Raw genomic sequence first — 20,913 nt, 5'->3', positions numbered from 1 at the left:
TTCTTCGAGGAAAAGCAATAAAAGTCAGAGCTTGATTCCCACGGCCTCACAGTGGCAGAAAAACAACAACATAACCTCTTCAAACAATCAACTTGAATAAAACTCCAAAACAGCTTCAAGCTACCGATTTAAAGGAACCCATCAGTGTAACAAAAATGCAACACTACTGTTCTTCTCATCCTATTCCATGAGGACATTGTTAGAGACACTGCTTGGCTAAAGCCCCATCGTTTCTCACTCTACGGTTGATATTATCACACTGGGCGTTAAGATTTATTCTGTTTCCTGCCTCCACACATCTCTCAACAACCTCTTTGTTCTTTGTGGACTCTCAGTGATGGGGGCGGTTTAGACAAACACAAAACCTCAGCTACACAGAAACTCCATACTTTATCCATAGGCCTTTGTGGTATTTGGTAATGTTTTTTTCAGAGCTTAAAAGACTTAATACATTTTCGGGGGTTCTTGCGTGTGGCTCACGGCTTTGTACAATTAAGGAAATCCTATCTATTTCCATTCTTTTGCCACTTTTTTTCAAAGTCGTTAGGACTTTGGAAGCTACATGCTTCGCAAATATTAGCTCAAGTAACCAAAAGCTTTCTGTGAACTGCTGTGATGACAGAAGTCCGCTGTACTCTGGGTCTACTCAATGTGGGCGCTCTGTTCTAGAGGGAAAGCTGCTACACACCCAGGGGCTTTCACACCCTATGTTAGGGCTGGGAGGTACATCCAGTAATTTTCCTTTTCATGAAAGTATACAGTGTGTTCTGACCTACTGAGGAAAAAGTATGAGATTTCAAATGACATTCCCTCCTTCTGTACCAGAGTGGTACCAAAAATAAATTACATTTGTGACTTAATTTATGAAGTATTCAGTTAGCATTGATTTGGTAATTCCAGGTCAAAAGACAGCCAGATGTTTAAGTTAAAACTGGGATGATGTAGGTTTAAAAGTAACAGTGACAAAAAATACTTTTAATGTAAAACAGATGCTGAGTACATGTTGAAATATAGTTTTTGTAAATGCCATTTAAACATATGTAATATGTAAGTTTGACATAAATAAAACCCTTTACTTGTCACCAAAATTTAGCCTGGTTATAACCCTTACATCTGCATGACCTTTGACATTTCAAATCAGAAAATTAGAGTTTTTTAGGTTACTAAATAGAGCACAAAAAAGGTGCAATTAGATGGAAACTGTATGCTTCTATATATCCAGGTATGCCAGGGAGCAATGCCTCGATTGGTCCATTGAGCAGAAAATTCACACAATAAGGATTTTGAAAATGTAAACACTCTGTGGTTCACATCATAAAACCCTGTTTCACATCATTCAACCGTATGTGTTTTCCCGTTGGTGAAGCTGAAAGAGACAGACAGATATATTTGTGAGGAAAGAAGAAATGCTAACTGTGTGTTTTGAGTTATGTGCACTGCCCTGGCTCACAGCCATTTCCCCCTGGGAAGAGGACCTCTCCTCTCCTCTAACCTCTGCTTGCTCCTAATCCATAGCCCACTGGGAACAGTGATGTGAGGCGTCTGGCGCAAGCCTTTCCCTCGGCCCTGTGCAGGACTTAAAAGGACACAACTACCCTGGTGTGCACTCTGTTTCAGTCCTGACTCCACAGTAGTCACAGAGACAAGGTTCCCACTGGGAGAATGAGCACTGGAAGCATATCTGTCAGAGGAGTCAGACGGGTGGGATGGGATCTGCTGCTGTGGCTCACATGGGAAGCAAGTCAATGGATCCACTAAATGCACCTCTATTTCTCATCTTCACGATGGGTGTGATGTTTGCTTTGGAGTCTGTAAACAAACTTTTTATTGGGAGTAAATATATAAAGATATATATATATATATATATATATATATATATATATATATATATATATATATATATATATATATATATATTGTAAAAGTCCATGTGAACCAATTATGCAGGAGCAATTCTTTCTATAACTGATGGGAAATATGTGTGAAAGATGCTATTTAAAGATGTTAATGGTTTACATTGTCCTGAGAAATATCTATCCTTCTGCCTTGAGAGTCTTTGAGGTATCAAAGATGAGTCAGAACCATTTTCCTCTTTGCTCTCTCTCTGAAGTGTCATGGAAACTGCCACAAATATTTGTGTCTGACAAACATTGGTGCACTGAGGTACGCCTTGCTCCTGTGTAGGAACCAGTGCCACAAAGGGAGATGACGTTTTGTCACACTGGTGCAACCTGAATTTACACCCCTGTGCCCAGGACCTCAAACAAGCACAACAGCAACAGGAGCTGAGCTTGGAAAAAAAGCCAGCTTTGTCCTCAGGCACCCTTGTCCTCCACTCACCTAACTGTGAAAACCTCGGAGCCACGGCTCATTTCAAACGGCTTTCCACCCAATCCCCACATCTCCCTCACACATACGCACGTTTCTGCACGCACGCACCCATCCACTCTACCATCACCACTAACTTTGAGTTGCAGGCTTTACCAGCCATCAAAACTTATTTTGCTTTCAAAGTTTGTATTTAGTCTCGAGAGAATCCACTTAATATGATTAAGTCATACACACAGAATTCCCAGTAACTTTTAGTGAATTTGTGTGGATTACGAGGAAACACCAAAACATCTGATGTGAAAGTCATCAATTACAATTACGTGCAAAAAAAAAGAAGAGAGAAAAACACAAATATGGCCTTACCATCAAGATCCTCTGGCCTGGTAAGGTCAATAACTCTGTGGCCGATCTTTCCTTCCTCACCCAGCTTGCCAAGGTGGTGGCCGATGCTGTCAAAGTGCGCCCTCTCCTACAGGGAAACACAAACAGTCAGGTATACGGACAAGCACATACACATTGTACAGTGATAGAATTGTAAAAATAACCCCATCAGGAATCTGAACATTTGAAAAGAAAAAAAGTGTCTTTGGTAAATAGAGGTTCTTTTGAAGAGCTGCTCTTTTTGACATGAGCTAGATGTAGCTTTTTCCTCTCTCATCTCTCTATTCAGCAGCTGTTATAATGGATGACAGGAGGCAGAGAGACAGTGAGGGCCACGGGTGCTGTAAATAGATTTACAGAAGGATACTTTGTGATCCGAGACACACAATGGGGCCGTGGCCCTCTTTGCAGTGCTCAGATTTTCCTCTGTAATCTTCTCCTTACATCCTCCCTTCCAGTCTACAGTGCCCAGAGCTCAGCGCCCATCATTTATTCAGAGTTCATGCTTTAGAGAACACACCGTGTTTTCCCGTATGTCATGTCGCTTTGTGCTCAGATTAAACTTGGCATCATGTTGTACTTGACGCACAATGAAATCCTGTCATTCAGCGCTCCGTGACAATATTAAATGTCATGTCCGTGTGCATTTACAGAATAAAATAACAGCTTTCGGGGGGCCTCTGAATAGTTGCTGCACATTACACTTAATGTATTATGCAAGGGGAGAGTGCCGACTGCTGCTGGCTTCATTGTTGAATGACCTACTTCCTCAGTGAATACACAGGGCATTAGCAAAGGGCTGTCTTCCTCTCTAAAGACTCAACTAGGAGATGGACACTTTGACTCTGCATGATACAAATAATCTCTCCCCCGCTAGGTTTCGCCTGGATGACACTAAAAGCAGGCATGTTGCCACCATTCAGAAAAAAAGCATTTGTTTTACTCCCAGGGTGAGCGTTCAATCTCTGCCAAAGATGTACAGTCTGCACTGACTTCTGCCTCTTTCTTTTCTAAACATGCCTATCACATGCAGTCCACACAGATACTCAGGTAGTCCCCACATAATACTAACAGCTCCCCTGGCACACACACCAACACACACATTAATCTTTTAGCCCCTTCTTTGTAATGCATTGCACCATTTTGTTACTTTTTCACTTTTCACCCACAGGGAAGTTTTTTTCCCCACACTGACAGGAGAATGTGCGAAATAATTAGCCAGACCTAACTATTGTAAGTGCAGATATTTCTTTGTATGTCTGCAGTGGATGAATTTTGATATATTTTCCTGACAAATTAAATCAAGTGGTCAACAACAACCACCAGTAATGACAGCACATTTTTTTTAATTACAAAGAAATCTGTAATTTCTTTCCTTTTGTGTATCCTTTTTTTTTCTTAAGGGTTAAAAAGATGACAAGATGAAGAATGAAGATAGTTCAAATCCATTTGAGGCCTTTCACAGTATTTTGATTTTCCTCATGCTTTTATTTATTCAAGAACTATTCCTCAAAAGAAAGGACTGCAAAAGAGACAGAAAGAGCACTGCAATTTACCATCATACTTGAAGGAGCAGTCATTATTTATGGACAGCTGAGTGATTCTGATATACAATTAACCACTACCTGCTTATGGCCTGTGATTAGAGCCTGTCTATCTGACGGCCCTTTGCTTACTTAAGTGTTTTCTAATTATGACATATGTGGTGGTCCCTGCTGGGCAAGAGGACACTTTGTAAAGAGAAGATGGAGTGCGGTGCTTCTCTCTGTGTCGCGTTCTGCGTAAAGCAACACATGCACGGAGCTGTATTCATCACCCAGCCACATTATTGCTCTTAATGAAAGAAGCTAGCAGCCCGATGACAAAGTGACTGATGTGCGATTAGCTGGATGGGCAATGGTGCTACCTCTGATGTTACTTGGACAGTCCACTAGGAAGACACAGCGTTCATGGGTACTGTATGTCTGTAATAAAGTAGTCATCTCGTCCCTCTTCTGCGCTTGGTTGGTCCCTCCTGATCAATCAAGTCCTTTTATAAACTCATGATCATTAAGCATCATGTTGGGCTGAGAAGGAGAGTGAACATGGCCCATCCATCAGGGAATTTCATTAATAACTAGCTCAGTGTTGAACTTCTTTCTCCACCGCACAAAGTCATATGATTAGTGAACATCGGCACATTAGACAGCTGGGAACTAGACTGAATGAGGCTCTTGTTGAGGGATTCTTTGAGGTAGCTTTGACATAAAAATAATGACGTCTTTTTTTGTTGTTATATATGAATATGTTCATATACTTAATGCAAGCCAGGACTTTACATATTTTACATAAAGAGGTAGTTACTGTCACTATTCCTTCCTTCCTTGTGTTAGCTATGCTAATTAATCTCAGAATATCTGTGCAATATGGTATCACACATTTTCATAACATTTTATATACTAAGCTTAATATACTTATTGGTTATAAAGTTGGTAATTTATATCTGTGAATTAGAATTAGAGTTGAAATTAGGGCCATCAATTATCTGCACAGCATCAGGGTTTTGTTTTAAGGTTTGAAAATATTCAGTGAACTAATGCTTCTTTACTGCCCACGCATCAAGTGCTGTGATAAATTAATGGCACTTTTATTATTTTATAGTGTCATTAAATTTTTACTGATCACTCTGACACAGAGAAGGAGCAAAGGACATGCAGTATCTAGGGAAGCTGGCCATCCAGCCAGGAAAAGAGAGAGTGTACGCAGCTGATTTAAAAAGGTGTACAGCACAAGAGAGCAACAAAAGATGGAAAAAATATTTACGATAAAGAGACAGGAAACAAAAGATGTAACAGTATGCATTATTCCCCTCCCATTCTGACCACGACCGCTGGCAAACAAGCGGTTCCTCCCTCAAATGACTTCAGCATGCAGTTCTCCACCCCACAACTAAAATTATAGCAATGCACTCGGAGCAAACTGCCACCCACAATAATCTCATCAGCCCTGCCTGTGCAGTCTTTTGTCTTCAAAGTTTAGGACCAGATGCATTTTGTTCAGTTACACACGGCTGCCCAGTGATGTCATGAGCCAGTCTTGTGTAGTCATGAGACCACAGAGGAAGAGAGAGAGAGAGAGAGAGAGAGAGAGAAAGAGAGAGAGAAAGAGAGAGAGAGAGAGAGAGAGAGAGAGAGACAGAGACAGAGAAGTAGAAAGAGGATAGATAGTGGAGTCTCTGCAACTTCTTGGGCAAGGGAACCCAAAAGATCCCTTGTCAATCTTGTAATGAGAGCTTTAATCTGGCCGGCCGCAGAACATGTGCCGGAGGCCTGCTGCTCTGCCCACAGGGTGTATTCTGGGCAGAGGCGGGTGGCGGACGGCCCTTAGCATTGTGCCTACTCCTGACCTATATTTAGGCAACGCATTGCCAATCCTGACACTCCTGCACTCTCTTCTTTGTAAATAGCTCAAGGCTATAGGCAAAGCCATATGGCCTGGGATTGTTCAAATAGAGATGAAAGAAAAACACACAGAAGAGTGAAATAGTTTGTTGGTCTAGGTTTAGACAGAAAATGATAACTATCTCAATCTGAATTAAAGTTTTCATTTAGCATTATAGAAATGAATGCACCACTTAGCACATCGCAACAGATACAATTTATGCTTTTTGGTGGTGAAAATCTCAACGATGATGATATAACTTTCCCTTAGTCCCACACACCTTCATGAAAACAGACAAACCAGGCCTTGTTGAATATTATATGACTGGAATCATAGGTTAGGTCAAAAACATGCTTAATTCACCGCTAGATACGATATGATTGTTGTTATTAACCAATTATGCTTATTTGTGTGATTTTGAGAACAAAATGAACCGAATACATATTGAAAAAAAAGAATAACTTAAGTAGACAAGGACAGATTAAGTTCGCATATTTGCTCGCCAAAACATTTTGACATTAGAATGATTATCTGAAGAGAAAACTGCTACAGTTCTTTCAAGCAGCTGGCAGGCATGATGCAGTTTACTCCTTCCAAAATAACCAGTTGCCAACTTAAAGTCATATAATTGTCTGGTTATGTTTGGGCTGTTTAGTGTATATACAGTACATTACATGTGCAGCCCTTTCTGTGACAGCTGTAACCTCTTTATTTTCCAAGATCTCTAAACTATAGGTAAGATCTCATCCATGTTTCCTTCATGGTGGAAAGCATGTGATTGCATATGTTTAACATTTTCATCATTGGAAACTTTAACAGCTGCAGGACCCCAAACAGCCACTTATGTGTGATAATGTGCAGAACTGGCTCTGGTCATATCACACACCTGGTACGTGGCAAGTTGAAGGCATCGGCTCTCTGACCACAATACAGGGCTTTGTGTATCAAGTGTCAGTCATCACTGTGGTCTGTGGCCCTCAGAGCCTTCTCTCTGAGGGTCTCAGGCTAAACCCCTCAGCAATCTGCCCCAGCCCTGATGGAGACAAAGACTGCACTTTAACATGGCTACAGCTCCTCACAGCTCAGCGCCTCATCTGTTTTATATTTTTAGTGTAACCAGTTGCAATGTAATTTATAAGTCTGCAGCTTTCCAGAAGTTTTTGCACCAGGTTTTGAACCATTTAAATGTTAAGTACATCCAGCCATGCGGTATAACCCACAGTTTGTTTCATGCAGACTGTTGCTCTCTTTTTACCCGGAGCGCTCCCTTTGCTAAGGCTAATGCAGGCAGCAGCAAAATCAACAGTAGCAGCCACAAAAGGCTGGCATCTGTTCTATAGTAGTCGTCCTCAACATCACACAGAGCAGAGATGGCCAGCTATTCCAGTCCCATTTGTACTGCCAGGGCATCACCTCATTTGTTTAAAACAGAGGGAGGAATGACCTTTAATTTAATTAAGGGCTAAAACTATGTTTAGAAGAAATTGTGAGGTAACTCTACTCTGGGCTTTCTGCCAATTTAATGTTTATTGTTTGTTTTTAGAAAAAGGATATGGTGTAATTATTCAAGATGAGCTACTTTTTGTTGGCGAGAAAACAAGTCAAACCCACAAAATGGAATCTTTCATTGCCAATTTTAAATGTGCATTTAGTCTTAACATGTGGATTTCTTCTACATGCTGTTGTCTATTTTGGGACATTTTAAGATAATCCTTAATACGTTATACCTATTTTGTTAAGTGCAGAACATTGTAATTTTGTGTGTCTTCAATTAGAATGAGATGTGTGTGTAGTATGTAACTTTCTCTCCGTGTGACACATTTCTGCTTCCTATGTTCTTCTCCAGACTGCTGAGATCATTTGAGTTGGCGTCATGTAGTTTTACGGGTTTCCAATCCTCAATGATCCAGAACTGTTCACTGGGTCCTCCAGGGAATGTTAAGTTGGGCTGAAATCTCCTGCCTTATCAAACCCTCCAGGTTGCAAACAGCTGGACATTAGAAACTGCGGCATTACCAAAACCCCTTTCACAAATGGACAAAACCTCAAGACTTGTTGGACACTGCAGCCATTATGCGTCTGGTGCAACAATACCATAGACTATAAATGGTCATTGTGGCCTATTCTTTTCCTCGTCCTTTGTTGTATGTGCCTTGTGGTGAGTGCATCACAGGTCTGAGCCACCGTGGGCCAGCAGCATTTCTGAGCAACAGAAGCTGGCCAGAGATTCACCATGTAAAATGACAACTGTAGAAAATAATGGAGCCACCACCGCCAAATGACCCTACCAAGATGCCGTCTTGATGTCTTTCTGCAGAAGAGGCGCGACAGAGCTGACCTGGGATAGGAGCCCGCAGACACACGCACATGAACATATTATCCAGAGTCATGCATTATTTTTATTCTTTTGGCAAACATGAACAATTGGACAAAGCATTAATGTAAGCAATCCTCACAATAGCACTTGCTGGCTACAGCCAGTGTCTGGGAGCTGAGCATAATCTAATTTGGATGGGCAAACACTTGTATGCCAAGGATTTACATTGCAGCCAAAACGCCCTGGTTTGCAATTTCCAAGACAGCAGTCGAAAAGGAGCAGAAAATTGCTTCCAGGGCTGCAGACCAGACAAGATTATATTCAAAGTCTTTGTGAGGGCTTTGCCTGAATAGAGCCCTGGCATCTCACACACACACACACACACACACACACACACACACACACACACACACACGCACACACACGCACACACGCACACACGCACACACGCACACACGTGTACACACATAATTACACACATACAGAGAAGAGACCAGTAGAACCAATAGGTTAGGAGTCTGGGTTTTGTGGAGCACCAGTGTAAGCTCCATTTGAATATTTACAGGCTGAGCTTTGGGACCTGCAAAATGACCAATTGTAGTCATCAATACTGAGGAAAGGTGGTGTTGCAGGGCAGAAAAGGGCAGTTCAATAGGTTAATACACTGGCCTTTCACCTTTTGATTCCAGTTAGGGACATGTCACCGCAGGAATATATTTTATCTCACACAACCTCCAGGGCATCGCATATGCAACGTCAATCGCAACTTAAGTAAAATAAAGTGATGCATCCATGTCAATGTGTCATACCTGACAATACCGAGTTCAAGGCTTGCCAAATGGTCTCGGGCCAATGAATTGCATATCTGGGTGAAGGCAGTCAGTGACCCAACATGTGACAATCTTGTTATATCTTCATCTCTGCTTGGCCTATGGTGTGGTTTTTAACTAGTTACATTGAAATTGTATTATAATTAATTTGAAATTGTAAGTGAAAATAACAGTTTGGTAAGGCTGAAATTGAATGAACACATTTTTCGGAGTAAGATGAATTAAGGTGCTCATTTACAGATACTTTACAGACAGTATACTATTCATATCTGCAACAAGGTCCAGCAGCACCTTTCATGAATTCTGGCAAAGCTGCTAATTGGCTACACGTGACCAGTATTGACAGGATAGACAAAGTAATAGATTTGTGAGTTATTTTAATGTTATGGCTGGTTACGTTTACAGGTACACTTGTTTTACTTAGATATGAGAGATGATATGCTGTCTGAACATATTAAGAATAACAAGGGCAAAGGAACATTTTCCAAATGATTGATTTATTAACTATGGGTTTGGATTCAGACCAATTCATTTTAATACATTATCTAAATTGATCAGAAAACTATTATTTTATTACTGAGCCAATGGGTATTTATCAGCGGTCCCTGATCTAGTGGCCATATATTCAAGTAGGCCCTGAATGTTGATGACAAGATGGAAACATGGTTGAATCTCTGCATTCACCATCTGAGTGAAAACATAAGATACAGATGCTTCATATTTATTCACCCATAACCCTGAAAAAAGCATATCCTGTTATAGCTATAGTGCATAATTGAGGGAAACAATTCAAATGGTTACAAATGGATTTCAATGTACTGTATTTGACCTGTAGGCATTCTGGTACATTCTAGGTAAAAGCCTCCACTGGGTAAGGAGGAGTTGGTAAATAATGGAACAAAGTAATTGCCCTCCGCAGACAATAACACCTTTAGATAAATATTTCAAAAGGGTAAATTGCAGTAGGGTTTTAAAAGGTTTTATTGTACTGATGGGATATAGTAAAAACAGACAAATGAAAAGACTAGAAAGAAAATCCGCTCCTGTAATCTATGAATATTTTACAAGTCCTAAGGTTAAAGGCTTGTATACTGTGAAACAGAGAGTCTGATCTACACCATGTTCTCCTAGGTCAATGGTCAGGGAGGGAGAGAGAACTAGAGTCATAGTGATAAAGGTTAGGAAGGAATGCATTGTACTGTTCCGATACCCTTTTTATGAAAAGATGAATTGATCCTTCTGTAAGCAGCACTTAGAACCACTCCTCTCCCCGTTCATTACAGTGGGATAAATCAATATTTAATATCCCCTTCTAACAGGCACGCTGGATGATCTTAACCTCTCCTTAATCCCATTAATGTTACCTTTCCAGATTCTTCTTCATGTAAGCTCTCTCTATGATAAACTTCCAAACAAGACACTGGGAAAGGGGAGCTATTAAACACGGCACCATATTTATGTCAGGTGAGAGGCACTTTCTTGAAATATTAATATTCTGAAACTGACCAAAGTGAAAGCTTTTATCAGGGGCATTCAAACCATTCTACTTCGTGGGCTTGTATCAGCAAAAGACTATCTCTCCTCTCTCATTTCACCACTGAATTACAGCTTACTGTTCTTTATTGCAGCCGAAGGATGAAGATGATGGGGCAATTCTTTTAGCTGACTTGATAAAGCGTGCCTCTCATTTCACACCATCCTAATAGGGCCAGTGTCACTGTAACTAAGAGGAGACGATATCTCACTATGATTTGCACGAGCCGGAGAGTCAAGCATGAACTCGGTTAAGGTGTCATTCAACAAGACAATAAATGATGCTGTAATGAAAACAGAGGAGGGTGTGGAAGCCTAAATTACTTAAAAGGCAACGATCACTTCTTCCACCTGCACTTGCTCTATTATTTGGCATTTAGTTTTTGTGTTAGCAATACTATGTTCGTATTAGTATACTTATTTTTTAAATAGTATTTAAAAGTATGGCCTTTTCATCACTACTTGACATTCCCTTATCTTGCCCCCTAACACACACACACACACACACACACACACACACAACCACACACACGCACAGACACACTCTTAAATGCTTTCCATACTCAGGTGGCAAGCACAGACAAAAGGTAGATTACAGGTGAAGAGTGACTGACTATTTCAAGCAGTAAAATCCTTTAGAAAAACAAGGAAAAAAGCATTCTATTCCTCTGAGATGAGCTTTAACATACTTTGAACAGACAAGTCCAAAATAAGGAGGAAACAAAACTAAATCGTATACAAAAGACTAAGCAGGGAGTAAAAAAAAAAAAGCTAAGCTCGATCTGCAAAGGACAATGAAGCTGTAGGTGTGTGCTGCCTGTTGAAAATGGCTCTTTACAGGCATTGTTCGGTTACTGCTTTCATGTCATGGCAGACTCGGCTGCTCGGTTGACCACAGGCTCCCCTTGAGAGGTCGGGAAGCAGCTGTACCAGCTTCTGTGTTCTCATGCTCAAAGCCTAACATACCATGTTGCATCTAAACAAAGAAGGCAGTCTGTTTTCTTGTTTAAATTCAGGGAGAAATTGTGACATGACACATTTTTGACAGCTGTTTGTCAATACAAACATTTGATAATGGACTGACTGATTAGTTTTTGTGTTTGTGTTAGTAAGGAGAGGCTGTGTCTCCGTCCTCTCTGTGGGCTGCACCACTATATTTGCTTCACTTTAGTAAGAGCATAGTTGATTGCCACCTGCATAGACAGTGATCTCTTCCAAACACCAAATTAGAGGGAAATCAAAATAGATATTCATTGACTTTTTTACATATACATTGACCTAGTTGAGGGTGTTGGTTGAAAGTGTCAGGTGCTGAAATATTAATGAGCATCGCTCCCAGTTCCTGCCTGCTCCTTACAGCCAACTGGCAACATGGCATCAAGCTGAAGAGAGGAGGACAGCTTTTTTCTCTCCTTGATTGACTCATCGATTGAAGATATTTTTAAAGGGAATCCCTGGGAGTGTGTGCTCCTGGTACAAAGCAGCCCCATCCTGTGTCAGGGGACGGAGAGGGTTGCAAGTCTGCTTTAATTGGGCATAGACATCAGAGTCTTCTTAACCCACACCGGGCACTGCCATGGCCTGTCACGGCCCTCACACCAACATCAACAACGTCGGGCCCTCTAAACACACACACGAGCATATTCATACTAATTTGAATAAACACTCATGTACACACTGAACTATGCCAGCTCTTATCAATACGACCACCCTGGACACAGATTAAATGAAAAATGTTAGCCTTAAGAATTACTGATAGATCAAAATCACCATGTTCCACTTTCTTTAAGAGTTTCTTTCCTCCACTACTTGCGGTGTGAGTCTTTGTGGTCAACTTTTTTTTTTGCTCCATAGAAAAAGCTTGCAATGGAGAAGGCCTGAAACAGGGATAAAACAGAGACAGACTATCTTGATAGTAATTCTAACCTTGTCAACTCTGCAGTTGTTGAGGCCCACTGAACTGAGGGCAGCCAGCTTTGCCTCCATGCCCTGCTGGTGATGTTGCAGCTGTTCCCTCTGGATCTGCTCCCTCATTTTCCGAGCTTCCTGGATGGCCTTCATCACTGTGTCCTGGTCTCCGAACAACGCGGTAGAATTTAGGCTGGAGAGAATATCTATACACACACAAAGCAGAGTTAGTCCACTAGAACACACACTGACAAAAAAAGAAAAACAACTTCACACAACATCCTGACAGTGGCAATTATTTGTGAGCGATATAACCTAACAAAATCTTGCAACGTGGTCTCCCTGGATGTGAGTGCAGAGTGTGTGTTTGAACTGATAACATCTGTGTGTTTGGGTGGGATCTTGTTTTTGAAGTAAAGGTCTTACCAAAAGATGAGCCCCGGACCAGGCCTCCTCCGAGTGGGCTGGGGATGCCCTTGTTGAGCAGACTGTTGTGGCTGCTTTTACTGCCGAGGAACAGGTTTTGTGTTGGGGATGTGGGGGATTTCATCAGGTCCGTCGTCTTTGGCCGAGCAGACAGGTTGAGCGGCTGTGTTCCCTCCTCCTATGGCAGCAGGAGTATTGAGAGAAGACAGATGTTAGTAGGTGTGCCCTCCCCTCCATTTTTTGAGGTGCTCAGGATTCCCAGACAGCACAATTCTTCTCTGTTCCTGGTTAATTATGGGAAACCTTTCTTGACCCACACCTCCTCTCTGTTTTTTTCCTGTCTGTTTTTTCCTCTCTTCTCCTCATCCATCCTTCCTTATGAGCTGTGCCACTGCGATCTTCTTCACAGTTGCCCAGTGCCTTTGTTCACGCTAATTAAAGCAGATTCTGTCTTTCTGTACGTCTTCATCTGTTCTCCCTCTCCTCCTCCCTGCTCTCTGTGTCTGTACTCTGGTTCGAAGAATAAATAATGACCAGATAATGGCAGTGCCAATGATCAAAGACAGCTGTTCCATTCATCAGATGTCAACTTACATTATCTACTTCATTAACTTGTTTTCACTCCTCATTTGTGCATACTTGGTTTTATCATGTTCTTTGGTATGCCTATTCCTACAAAGATATGAGTTGACTTGGAGAAAAACGCAATATTGTAGTTCTGAGATGAGGACAGAAGAGGATGCATATTTTCTAAGGTGTCACTAAGCAGCTGGTTTACTGGGACCAAGCATGTATAATCTATGGGTACGTGCAGATAAACAATGGGAGGTCTTTCAGGGCTTGCTCCTTTGCTTGAAATGTTTTAAACACTGAACTCTTCAGAGTAGGATAAATGCACACAAAACAACAGCAACCTAAACAAGTTATCAACGACAATCTGTGCAAAGTTGGCAGTAATTGTGTTGAAGAGAAAGACTTGATTTTTTCCTAATATTAGAATATTAAGATACATGTTAAATATCATATTTAAATAAATTAAGATATAATCAGAATTAAATACATTTAAAATATCATCAATCCATAATTAGACTATTCGATCACCTAAATTATGAGAAAATTCCGATATAATGGACAAAATTCCCTGTAAACTAACACACACCAAAATCAATACGCACCGTTGCTTAAATCCAATAAATGCTGAATGATTCTGAATAGAAACAACTCAAACATTTGCATCCCAGAAGAGAAATGTCACTTTGCACAGTATAAATCGCCCTGTGTATACAGAAGTCTTTTAAATCAAATTAGGGCTCATGCTGCCGTTAACAGTCTTTTTCAAAGCCCAAGTGTCTCCTTGTCCAAACATATGGCCCAAGCATAGACTGCCCCAAGGCCTTGTTATTGCTGTGCCAATAACAGTTTGTCATGCAGTGAAGCTGAAAGCAAACAAACAATACTAAAGGCAATCTGATTACATGGACTTTGTATATACTTACTTTCCACTTATGTATAATTCATTTTATTACATTTTGTGATATTTGTAAATATTTGTAACATCTTCACTTGACTTAGTTTTGTATTAATATTGGCCTAACTGGCATTCATTTAATCTGACAAATGTGATGAAATGACGAAGTTGAGTCTGTTTAATGGAAATATTTCAATGGAAATCCCAAGAGACAGAAGACCTGAAGGATTGTGTATGCATATGTGAAGAGAAAGCCAGAGTGCCTTCCTCCCATGACATAATTTATGTTTTTTCTCCATTGTGATATTATTACGCTAAACTACTCCAAATGGGCGTATGTTCCTGATTATAGCCTCAGTGAGTGGGGATGATGTACATGGCCTTTCCTCTGCATGGAGGTCTAGTGGAGCCATGCCATACAGCAGCAGAAAACACACATCCAGCATTTGGTTTGTTTACAAGCCAAACAAAGTCGGCAATTTTGCTTAACTTTTGTCAGCATTTGTAAAGCACTGTTGTAATGGTTTTATTCAATTTCAGTTATGAAAAAGAAAGAAAATAACTTTTCACTGTGAATTTTTTTTTTTAAACCATGTGTTCCACAAATTACTGGCTTGGAGCAGCCATAGCCATAGCAACCGTGTCCACAGAAGTCTGGTTAAGAGAGAGAGAGGGCCTTGTTAAAGCCCCACAGATTGATGGCCTGTTAGAGGCTGGTCTCAGGACCGGCCGGCTGAAACACTGAAGTAGTGAGCAGTGTAGATTCTTCTATATTCAGAGAGCACCAAATAGGCTCGCCTAGGTCAAGTACCACTCAAGGTCTAGGCTGGTGGGTGGGCAGGTTGAAGGAGTTGAGGGTTGTACCTTAATGTAAGTGATGGGGCTGCAGGAACTCTTGTCATTCTTCAGAGAAGAGGGAGAAATGGGCCCACTGGCATTGAGGGACTGGGGGAGTGGAGGCATCTTGGCTCCAGGAGAGACCTGCATGCTGGCAAGCTGGGCGGCATACAGTTGCTGTAGGGAGGTGGAGAAACCTGTTAACATCCAAATCCAGCAAACATTCAAAGTTTTATATTCTGTCTTTTCCTCTCCCTAGAACTCTCTCTGTTTCTGTGTCGGCCTTCATCTCCCCCTCTCTCTCTTTTACGCCTTTCCTCTCTTTCCATGAGGCTGGCAGAGAACCTCCATCAAAGGTCTTAACTGTATTTCAAAGGCTGAACCCAGAGAGAGACAGCAGTCTTAAAAACCACACAGAGATGGCTTTCATTCAAAATACTTGGAGCCCCTATATTTTCCACTCATCACAGAGAAAAGTTTGCAGACTCGATGCAAGTGTGTTAGCAAAGATCTCTAATTTCTCTAGATCTACACAGCTTCCTATTGACGTTGCTGGCCTGCGATTCGTCTCCACACAGCCATGTGAGACAGTCCCATTCCACAATGTTATAAACCCAAGCTCAGTTGGACTACCATCACAGTATATGTTAAACACAAGCATTATTACGGCTTAGAAACCTGCTCAAAGACCTCTGATGTAATCACCGATATTTTCCTTGGCGTTAAATCAGTAAGATGTCCAACTGTTGGTGACATTACCACACAAGAGGGTGGTTCAAATGACTGGGCGAAGCACTCAATAACAGTTGGGCCTGTAACAGGGTTGAACTCTGAAAGCTCAATTTACATCCCCACCACTGGGCTGATTATGTGGCATACACTAAAAAGGGGTGGTTAAAGACGTTGATATGAGGATTTGGAAGTATTAGAAAAAAATCTGGTGAGCCACACACTGCTAATTGTCGGTTGGATCCGATGTTTGCCAAAGTAATTTATCCTTTATCGTGGATAAAGTTACAGTTCAACGTCTTGACACTAAGTTGTGCACCCATTTTTATATCATTACAACCTGAAACAAATAGCAGACTGCTTTGATGACTGTTTTTTGTGCTTGTTTTTCTGCGCCCAGCACTCCCGCACTGCTGAGACTTCTTTTTTGCCCCAGGTCTGTATGTATTGGTCACCAGGTCTGTTATGAAATTGGTTTTTGTCTCCTGCTGCAAATGGCAGGGGTCTGTCAAATAGTGCTACTGTCTGAGAAAGAGTGTTACTCCATGTAGCCTTAGACCTCACTTCGTCAGACAGATAGCGCCCCTTAACTCCCCCACTGGCCTCCCGCTATCCTCACACGAGGTAAACCTTGTGGCTTTTCGCGTTATTCAGTCAGATGGTGCTGTCAGAAAGAATCTAATTTATCTTCTTCTGGCCAATCAGCAAACCCTGTTTCATTTCCTGGTTTGACTGGTCACATACAGACTGCGTTTGTGTTGATGGGAAAAAGCGACCCGGCCCGGTGGCCTCACCTTTGACAGTGTGGATGCAGACGAAAGCCAAACAAAGCACTTTATGTCCGTGCACATATCTCCAGTTATAAACACATATGTGCTCCTGTAAGAAACTTTATCGGTGCCACGTAAGCAGCAGTACAAAAGCTCCATTCTTCCAGAGGACCTGGGGATAACAACAGCGCATGGGCAGCGGAAATGACAGACCGATTATGTTCCTACAATGATAGCACTGCCCCCACCTCCCTCACAAACAGCCTTTTGTCTCTCACAGGAATGGACACAGGAGCCAACTCTATTTTCCTCTCATCTGGGGTAGACTTAGTTAATGTCAGTGGTAAAGGCACACTCTGTGTTGTCTGTGTGTTTGGGGGAGGGGGAGGACGGGGTCTCCATTCACTGGCTGTCACTCCAGGCTAGTCTTAGTAGAGGAGCGGAAGTGGAGTCTGCTGGACAGATGTTTGCTAACAGGCCTGTCAACGAGCATGCCCCTGACCTTGAATGGGAAGAACTTTATTGTCCCGGAAAAAGAGCATAATTAGGCATTGCCTAAAATTAGACGCAGTCAGGGTGCCCCTTTTCACCACTGATTAGGGGGTCAGTACCATGGGCTGGGAATCAATGTTTATCCTTGTAACAAGGTACACTCTGCCAGTAGAACAATAAATAAAATCAAGGGGGAGAGACGAAAGGTGTGTTAACCATACACTGCTCCAGGGCAGATATGAAATACCTCAGCGTTCACTGTGTGGAGTCTGGATACCTATGTCTCGGTGAAAAATAAATTGTAATTTACAATGCATGAAAAAATTATTGTTTGCCACCCACTACATAATCAAGTTATAAACAACAACCTTATGAAACAGAACAGGAAGTTGTCCATTTAAAAGGCATTGTGGTGTCAAGAGCTGAGGGATTATGCATCCTGCCAAGACTGGCCTCCCTCAGCAGAAGACATCTGCCCGCTTTCCGCAATTGACTCTCTCACATCTAATAACCCCTTTTTCATATCTACTTGCCAGTTGGGGCAGCAAAAGGTTCATGGTATTTAGGGTCAAGCTGAAAGTCAATACTCAAACTCTGGGGTATTGGAGGAGTAGGCGGATGCCTGAGTGGAGCTCAAGACCCTTATGTTTCCTTTTTTCCCCTTTACACAAGTTGTTTTGATCTATTTGATCAGGGGAAAATATACATCTTCTAAGGCACATGTAATAGAGCCCACTAGAGCACACTATGGGACATATTGTATGGAGATGAGAAATAGCTAAATAAATATAACAGCTAATGGGATTGCAATGTTGGTGTTAACAATAGTATGTGTTGTTTTGTTTGTGTTTGTTTCTTTCGTGCATTGAAAGTGTTGCCTTTTTCCTAAAACAGTATTATTTCCTAATACAGATACAAGACACATAAACGAGGAGACGTGCAAACACAACAGCTAAGGTCTTCCTTGTGACCCCATCATTCCCTGCTTCCCAGTAGAGCAGAGCCGATCTCAGCAAGCATGGATTCAAAGTGAGTGCAGCACGCCCAAGGTCAGCCTGTTAGCCTCTGGTAATTAAAAACAAGCCCTCTGAAGGCAGCAGAGGTTAAACGGGGAGGTTCACTTTTCTGCCTGCGACATTACATTGAAATTACACACTCTGCTAATGATGTTAGACATCTCAGAAGTATGATATGCAATTAAGACCGGTAGCCTCTGTTTGTTTAGTAAAACAACAAAGCTGATACTATAGCTCAGTATACAATACAATAAATTATGAAGAAATAAACCACATTGATTTGCTCGTAGTGGCCATTCATGTTGTTTTTCTTCTGCGCAAACACTGGAGCATTTGCTTTATAATAAGAAAACTTATTTTCAGTGGAAAACACATTTTACATTTTTTACTTTTAAAAAGTCAGAGTCACAGCATGGCAATATGTGCTGGAAAATATAATGGCAGATATTTGTCAGATTTCTTTCTGCCAGCAATGATGGAGCAGGGCGCATTTATAACTGCAGAAAATACAACCAAACAAGTTCCCTTTCTAATCCAATTATTATCCTCTGCATTTTACACGAGGTGAGCATTGTCTAGTGACTGCCACACTCTTAAACACTCTTCTCTCTTTGTGTGCGAGTGTGACTGTCTGTCAATGTCTCATTCACCTCTGCCTGGCCTGGGCGCTGAGCACTGGGCTGCATATGAGGGCATTAACTGCGCCTCAGTGCACTGCACCATTTAAAAGGCAGCACAGCGCCAGCCCCGTTTGCCACAAGGCTTGTACAGGCTCATTGCCCAGGGCGACCGGGCAGGCTGACCCAGGCTAGGCCCAGATGTCTGGAGTGGAGGAAGGCGTCCTGGTGCACTGTGCCGATGCTTTCCAGTATGGCCCAACATCTGTCTCATCTGCTGGCACCCAACCTGCTGTGCTCTAACCCCTCCTCTTGCCTTTTTCTATTTCTCTATCTTACGTCTACATTATACGTATATGTTGAAGTCTATCAGTTTCTCTTTCTCGCACATTCACACACAAACATAGCTCATCATCTGTAAGTGTGTGTGTGTGGGTTCTCCAGGCCCAGGGGCCCCAGAGCCAGCCCTCCCATTCAGTGCAGCTCACTGCATTATCCACTCTATCTGTCCATCTGTCCCTCTGTTCACCACTGCCTCTATCCAGCTGCTCACATAGCCGTCCTATTAGCCAGCCTTCCACACACAGCTAGCATCGCTGCACTGCTCTGGGTTACCTTCAAAGACTGAGCTCCTCTGCTCATAAACACAGAAACAGCTGCTCTCTACAGTATGTCTGTACTCTCTTTTCTCCCCTCCTCCTCTCTCCCTCTCTCTCTTTCAAAGTCAAAAGTGCTTCACTTGTTAATGATGGAAGCTGTTTCTTTACATCTGTACTACAGAGGCATTTACATCCAAACAAAAGATAATGTGCAGTTTGCTGCTCTCCCATTTTCTTCTTGTTTGTCCCTGTGTAACACTCTTTCTTATCTGCTTATAGTCTAAGCCTCTGAGTACTCTCCTTTAGATGTGTCTGTCTGCTTGAGATCTGGTCTGAGTTGTTGCTGAGCATGTGGGCTGCTTTTCATCTTTACAGTGGGAGCATTAGCTGAGGCTGGGCCCAGGTTTATCATGGGCCTAGAGAGATGCCATAGCAAATACGGCGGATGGTAATTGCGGCGTTAAGTCTTAACTCAAGCAGCTCGACTTCCAGTGCTATACAGCATAAGGATGTGATGGGCCTGGACGGGGGGGTGACGGGGGGAGGGGGGGAGGGGGGGAGGGGGACTCAGCAAAGAAAAGAGGATGAGACTAATTCACAGAGAAATACACAAACTAAGATACTGAGAGATGGTTCAAGATGTGGATGGGAAATTGGAAAAGCAAGACAGTGAGACAGAGACAGCAAGCGATAGAAAATGGAGCTTTGACTGATTGAAAGCAGAGGGTTTCTATTTATTTAGTCCTAACAGTAATACTGCATACAGAGAACCCAGATGTTCTGTTTTATCCAATAACACTTTCTTTAAAATGGTTTAAATGCTAAAGTCTGCTTCCAATGATATGAAAACAGGACTTTCTCAAACCTCCTCCTCCTGTTGACTGGTTCTGTAAAAAGGCCGGGCGATGCAAGGAATAGCGTACAAACAGCAAATTAAGTGCTATCCCAAATAGAAAATTCTTTTGTGGAATTAGGCAAATCCCTTTCTTGCCTCTTCATTCAATTGAATATAGTAGGTGTCCAGACAGATTGGGGTACAATCCGAACACAATTTCCTCTGTTAGGTGAGAGGTGTCAGTTGTGATCAGGGAAGGACAGGCAGGGATCGAGCCATTGTTTCCTGCTGGTCCTGGCCTCATCCCGGCTCTGTGTGGCTACTAATGAAGAGGGGCATGTCGCGCTGGATAGTTTACCCGCCTCCTCTCCTGTGAGTTGAGGACGAGAGCCAATCTGTCAGGA

The 20,913-nt window shown here is 42.0% G+C and overlaps 1 protein-coding gene across 1 annotated transcript in view; it reads right to left on the bottom strand.

Annotated features, from left to right (window-relative positions):
• Positions 1-20,913, bottom strand: part of sox6 (SRY-box transcription factor 6) — a gene marked incomplete at both ends in the record, with an annotated part of 98,138 nt that overhangs the window by 6,572 nt on the left and 70,653 nt on the right. Inside the window, 4 exons of the mRNA XM_079217321.1 lie at positions 2,695-2,800; positions 12,739-12,926; positions 13,147-13,324; positions 15,479-15,628. Of these exons, the coding sequence (XP_079073447.1) occupies positions 2,695-2,800; positions 12,739-12,926; positions 13,147-13,324; positions 15,479-15,628 (622 nt within the window). The remainder of the gene's footprint in view (positions 1-2,694; positions 2,801-12,738; positions 12,927-13,146; positions 13,325-15,478; positions 15,629-20,913) is intronic.

Source organism: Taurulus bubalis (genome assembly GCF_910589615.1).
Source record: "Taurulus bubalis genome assembly, chromosome: 4".
Lineage (NCBI taxonomy): Eukaryota > Metazoa > Chordata > Actinopteri > Perciformes > Cottidae > Taurulus > Taurulus bubalis.
The sequence above is the reverse complement of the archived record's forward strand: the minus strand, read 5'-3'. Positions and strand labels throughout refer to the sequence as shown.